The sequence below is a fragment of the Nestor notabilis genome, unplaced genomic scaffold (assembly GCF_000696875.1).
Source record: "Nestor notabilis isolate BGI_N333 unplaced genomic scaffold, ASM69687v1 scaffold4350, whole genome shotgun sequence".
NCBI lineage: Eukaryota > Metazoa > Chordata > Aves > Psittaciformes > Psittacidae > Nestor > Nestor notabilis.
The window spans coordinates 41,701-47,700 of NW_009910504.1; the positions used below are offsets into that span (position 1 = coordinate 41,701).

General features: G+C 40.7%; 1 protein-coding gene across 1 annotated transcript in view; it reads right to left on the reverse strand.

The window, feature by feature from the left end:
* The window catches only part of LOC104402427 (CCR4-NOT transcription complex subunit 1), a gene marked incomplete at its 3' end in the record, with an annotated part of 48,639 nt that overhangs the window by 40,355 nt on the left and 2,284 nt on the right, over positions 1 to 6,000 (reverse strand). The window contains exons 2-6 of the mRNA XM_010010306.1: positions 3,205 to 3,312; positions 2,382 to 2,480; positions 1,778 to 1,846; positions 1,624 to 1,678; positions 985 to 1,188 (exon numbers count right to left, since the gene is read on the reverse strand). Of these exons, the coding sequence (XP_010008608.1) occupies positions 985 to 1,188; positions 1,624 to 1,678; positions 1,778 to 1,846; positions 2,382 to 2,480; positions 3,205 to 3,312 (535 nt within the window). The remainder of the gene's footprint in view (positions 1 to 984; positions 1,189 to 1,623; positions 1,679 to 1,777; positions 1,847 to 2,381; positions 2,481 to 3,204; positions 3,313 to 6,000) is intronic.

The window sequence follows — 6,000 nt, forward strand, 5'->3', positions numbered from 1 at the left end:
ACGAGAGGATCAGATGTGGGGGTAGGATTTCAGTTCACGGTGGAAAGCAGCAAAGATACCTCATGGTTGAGCTTTCCTGAAGCAGTTTTATCCTTAGTTACAGTGATGCATAATGTCTCCATTCTCTTTGGAGCCATTCAGAGAAGAGTTGTCAATTTCCCAAAGCAAAGTGGGGGAAATTACAGAAGCTAATACACTAATCTTCCACTGAAGTATGAACTAAGACATTACAATTACATATTTTGCTCTTGTATAAGGGTGCCTTCCTCTAGGTCTGGGTTGAGTTAAATTCAGTTAGCTTCTCAACTCCAAATCCTCCTTATTCTGATGGGTTTACAGCAAACACTGTTGTTTCAGAAAGCAAGACACTACTATATAAATAACATCCCCTACCATCACATGAGGACCATAGTACCTTCCAGGAAACAAACCAGTTTTATTCAAATGCACTCCCTCCCCGGACTAGTGTTTCCTCATAGATATGCACTCAATATACACACAACCCAGTGCTTAAAACAGAATCATAGAATAGTTAGGGTTGGAAAGGACCTTAAGATCATCTAGTTCCAACCTCCCTGCCATGAGCAGGGACATCTACTTGTTTGAAATGGTATGTCCTTTACACTATTATAAGGAACTCTGGTTTTTCAACTAACCTGCACCGAGTTGCTTTAATTAAACCTACAAATACCATCCCACACAAGCATATATGAATATCCGCCTACTTAATGCTGATTGATCACTCTTCAAAAAAAAAAAAAAAAACAAATATGAGACCACATTATGGTTCACTGAAAGAAAACCAATACATTATGCCAGAACAGTGGTATTTTTCTGCCAGTCAATAGAGTGCTGAAAATGCAACCAACTTCTACCTCACCCAGCTCCCCACAATTCCAGCCGTGGTCTGCACTGGCAGTACGTTACAAAAAACCATTCCAAAGTCTGCATTTAGTCAGGCTTTTTGACCACCACCACACTTACCTCTACGTAATGTTTTGAGGAAAGCGTCAATCTGTTCCTGTCCTACCCCAAAGGCTCCCTTCTGCCCAAAAAGTAGATGGGAGAGGAGAAGGTGCAGGACCTCTATTGCAATATCTTGGAAGCCACCTTCTTGATTTCCACTGACGTCTGCGTCAATGTAAGAGCGCAAAAGATCCGGGAGTTTCTGTTTGATAAACTGGGCAGCTTTTAAAGACAAAAGAGGTGAGGATCAAAACCTGAATATCTTTGTAATATGAAGACTCTTTTTAGCTAGGTACTATTCTCTTAATCTGAGTTTGTTAACCACAAGCCACAACAGAGAGTTGAAGGTTAAACAGAAGTCTCAACCCATACCTCAGAACTCAAAAATTAATGGACAACTAAAATGTAACGTATCACAGTACCTCAATTTGATTCATTATCTAGCAAGCAATTCATGGAAGCAAGTCGTTCATATAAGACAAGGTGACTGTGTTATCTACTACCTCTCTCAAAATGGTGTTAGACCTCAATGCAACTACTAATTGCAAGGTCTTGCATTGCTCAAGTCACACAGGTATGCATCTATCCATCTAGAAAGCTCACTGCTTACAAAGAAAATACGTGTCCCTGCTGCAGCACTTCAGAAGCTTCACTTACCAAAACCTCGTAGATCTGAGCTGAAAGAGTTCAGTAAAGCGAGACCAAAAATCACCTACAAACAAGAATGAGTATCACAGTAAGGGGACATCATCCTTGCCAACAAGCTTAGTCAAAAAACATGAAAGTATTTTTGAAACAAGTGTTCACCTACCTCTTGAACTTTGCTTAATTTTATGACTTTACTCAATTGGGCAAATAAGTGGGGTGAAGGCTTTAGACTCTGAAACAGGTAAGAATTAAATGGAAGCTGTTATAGAAGTAGGGCCATTTGAATTGCAGCAGCCTATCCAAAGTTCATTTGCATATCTGCAATATTAGGAACTATTCTGCTGTAGGTTAATACAAAGCTTATGTGGCTAAACAGACATCTTTAGAACCACTTTTGGATACATCTAAACATATCTATCTATCTATATATATCCCACTCTTTCACTATCAAATCACTATCATTGCTTTGATACCGAGCAAAAGAACACTACTGATGGATCATTTTGGTTCTGGCTACCACAAACAAGCCATAAAGTACTAACCTTAGATTAAGCTTTAAAATTAGTTTTCAGTCATTCTGAGTGATTAACTTGCTCAGTTTAACAAACCCAACTTCTGGGCAAGCTCAATTTTTGAAGACTTCAGTGAAACCAATCTTAGCCATAAAAAACAACCCAGGAAAAACTCAAGGGAAAACCAGCTGGTTTTCTAAAGACCAATTCACTGCCATTTTTGACACTGGGATCCCCTTCAAGAAGCATACAAACCTTCTGATAGTGCAATGGATTGTCAATGGCGTAGGACAGCGTCGAGATAAAATTTGGCTTTGTAATCAGTGACGCACACTCCTGGATCAGAAATTGAGTCTGAAAAGAACAAGGTAACTTGAAAACCTCCATACTCTTTCATAACAGGACAATAAAACAAAGACCTAAGCACCTTATCTTTGTTTAGCTTTACTGCACACAGTACTGGGTGAATAGTACTGCACACAGTAAAGCTAAACAAAAAGAAGGTGCTTAAGTCATTTTAATCGCCCAGACTCTCATCAATGGTAAACAGTTTCTTTTAATTCCAGTTTTCTTCAGGTTTAGTTTGCTTTTTCTTTTAAGACTAAGAAAGTGATCAAACATTCTCCATTGTATGTGCAATTTTCCATTTTCTGCAAGCATCTTCCCACACTGCAATAGACAATTAAACAATACTTGATCCCCATTTATGAGCTAAAAAGTCTTTGGCATAATGGCGTAAGGATGAAAACACTCCTGAGAGAACAGACACCAGAACTGTCAGTGAATCTGAACAAAGTTTTAAAAGACAAAGAAAGGCTTTCAAAAGAGCACTGCATGTGCTGGAAAACAACTGTACTGAAGCTCTGTGGTTTTCCAGATCAAGTGATTATAAGAGTCAGATACTAACAATCTGTTGTCTTCTGACTTGAGGACCAGCAATATGTGTTTGCAATTGAAAGGCCACAGACCAGAAAAGAAGTTCGCTTAAAGCCAGCTCTAACCTGCCTTTGTGCTTAAATCTTATTGCAGATTTTTAACAACCAAACCTAATAAGCAGATTCCTCAGTGCAAACTGTACCTGATGAAAATCTTTGCCACTGCTTTTACCATCGCCACTGAAATCCACATGCGAGAATAGGCAGCGTAGTAAATGCCTGTCTGCCTCGGGACCGTGCCTATTCACAATCTGGAAAAGAAAAAACCAAATCATAGCTTGCTAGTGAATAGTCATTACAGACCAAGATCTGGGTCTAGTACTGGTGAACACCTCAGTACTTCTAGTGGTTAAGTCATCTACAGTTTTAACAAAACTACTAAGAATGTTCCTTTTTAATCAGTAACCTTAGAAACCAAGTCATTAACCCTATTTGCAAATGAAAAGTATAAACCAAGAGTTTAAAAAAGGATCTAGACACAAGTCATTGACACAGAAAGCCAGACATTTCATGCGTAGTATTCTTAAAAAGCTAAGTAAAAGGGGTTTTCAAGAAACCCAGAGGAGGATTTCAAGCTTCCCTGGCACCAAAGCAGCCCAGAACCCACACAGAGCCATGGCCCCACTTTTCCCAACAGCTACAGTGCTTAACTGCAGGAGTACAGCCATGGGACAGCCTGCACCTCTGTGTTATGCCTGTGTATCAGGAATTTATCCCAGAGCCAAGCCATCAAAGAGTATTCTTCACAGATCTTGAAGACAGCTCCTACATTGTCTCCTGGTCATGACTGACTTGACTGCCATTGCTCCAGGAACTTTTTAAAGACATAAAGGAGTACTACACAGGAGGTGTTTTCTGCCAAAAAGCTCATCTCAAACTTGCTCATTAGCAAGCTTTAAAAATCAAATGCCACAGGCTGAACACCTGCAGCTGAAACCTTTTATCAAGTCTTTTCGCTGTCATTAGAGCTCATTCAACTGGATTCTACACCTCAGCCAGAAAGAGGTGATCTGCATTTGTTAATTTGCAACACTTATCACTCATCATATCCTAACAACAGTACCACATTTTTACTAGCATCCCCTGTCATTTGCCTTAAGTTTAACTCTTGGCTACAGACCATCTCATCAACTTTGCAGTTATCTTCAGGTTGTTTCGGTGCTTATTCACTTCTTTAAATCTCATCTAACACAACAGCACTACTTGTTTTTAATAAAAACCAAACTGGCATAAATTTGAAGTCACAATCACCAGTAGATTGCCTTTGTCATCCAAATAGTACAACTAACATCAAATCCAACCTTTATTGGCAAATTTTTTGCAATTGCTCCCCCATTTCTAGCTACAGGAGAGACACAACATGTGCCAGCACAAACCAGCAGCTCTGCAAGTGCTCTGACTGTCTCCATCAAGCCCACTGCTTCACCCCATCATAAATATCCTTATTTTGCTGTAGCTTCTTTGTACAAAAAGACAAACAGCATTGCTTTAGATTCTGTGCTCCAGCTCTGCTGTTCCTGATTGTTCCCATGACAATTCCTCTACCGTTATGTTGTGGTTTAAGCCCAGTCAGTAACTCAGAAACACACAGCCGCTCACTCAGTCCCCCCACCTTTTTCCCTCCCCCCTGCTCCCAAAGGGATGGGGAGGAGAATTGAAGGAATGTAAATCCCACAGGTTGAGATAAGAACAGTCCAGTATAACACAAAACCACTACTGCTACCACTACTACAACTACTACTGGTAACGGAAATAACAAGGGGAAAGAATAAGAATTCCCTTATTAAGGGAAAAGGAAAACAATAAACACAAGTGATGCCCAATACAATTGCTCACCACTCACTGACCAACACCCAGCCCAACCCAGCAGTGATCTGGGCCTTCCTGGTAACTTCCCTCCAGTTTCTATACTGGGCATGATGTGCTGTGGTATGGAATACCCCTTTGGCTAGTTTGGACCAGGTGTCCTGTCTCTGCTTCCTCCTGACTTCCAGTGTCTTTCCTCACTGACAGAGCATGAGACTGAAAAGTCCATGATCAGAGTAAGTGCTGCTGAGCAACAACTAAAACACCACTGTGTTACCAGCATTGTTCTCAGAATAAAGTTGAAAACACAGCACTGCATCAGCTACTAAGGAGAAAAATAACAATTATAGCTGAACCCAGGACACGTTACCTGACACTATGCTCCCTCTTCCCTCTCAGCCTGCTAATTCCAGTGCCTGCCAACTTTGGTTCTGCTGGAAAAAAATATTCAAGTTGGATATATCTCTGCTTCTTGACCAGAGGCTTTTGGTACATCAGTCCAGCGTAAAGAGCCCACTCCAGTTATGCTGACATTACTATCTCTGAAGGCAGCAATCCCCCATGATTATGTAAGAAGATGCTCAGATTGGTGCAAAAGCCAGCAAAACTGAATTGACAGCAAGGTCTCCTCGTTAGCTCAGGCTTCAGAAAACAGGAAATTTGTTGAGGCAATCTCAATTAAATACATAGATTTAGACATGGTAACAAGAGTGGCATGAAGCTGGATCAATCTCCTAGGGAGCTACTTGGCGCTATGACCAAAACGAATTCATCAAAGCAGATGGATACAGAAGAAAACTGTATGTTCTAAAGCCATCAATGCAACCTTTATTTGAAGGAATCAGAACTACATTCCTTCCTTGCACAGAAGTAACTTCAAATGGACAATAATTTGAAAATTTAACACATGGGGAGGAGGGAAAAAGGCGGCTTGAAGTGCAGTTTAACATCTTTCAACTCTTAACTACACTCACATAAAAGCTTTTTCAGGGAACAGGAATGAGAATTGCTAGCTTTCCTGTAGAGAGAGCTGAAAGAATGATAGAACCACAGAGTGGGTTGGGTTGGAAGGGACCTTAAAGCTCATCCAGTTCCAACCCCCTGCCACAGGCAGGGGGACCCTTCCCCACACC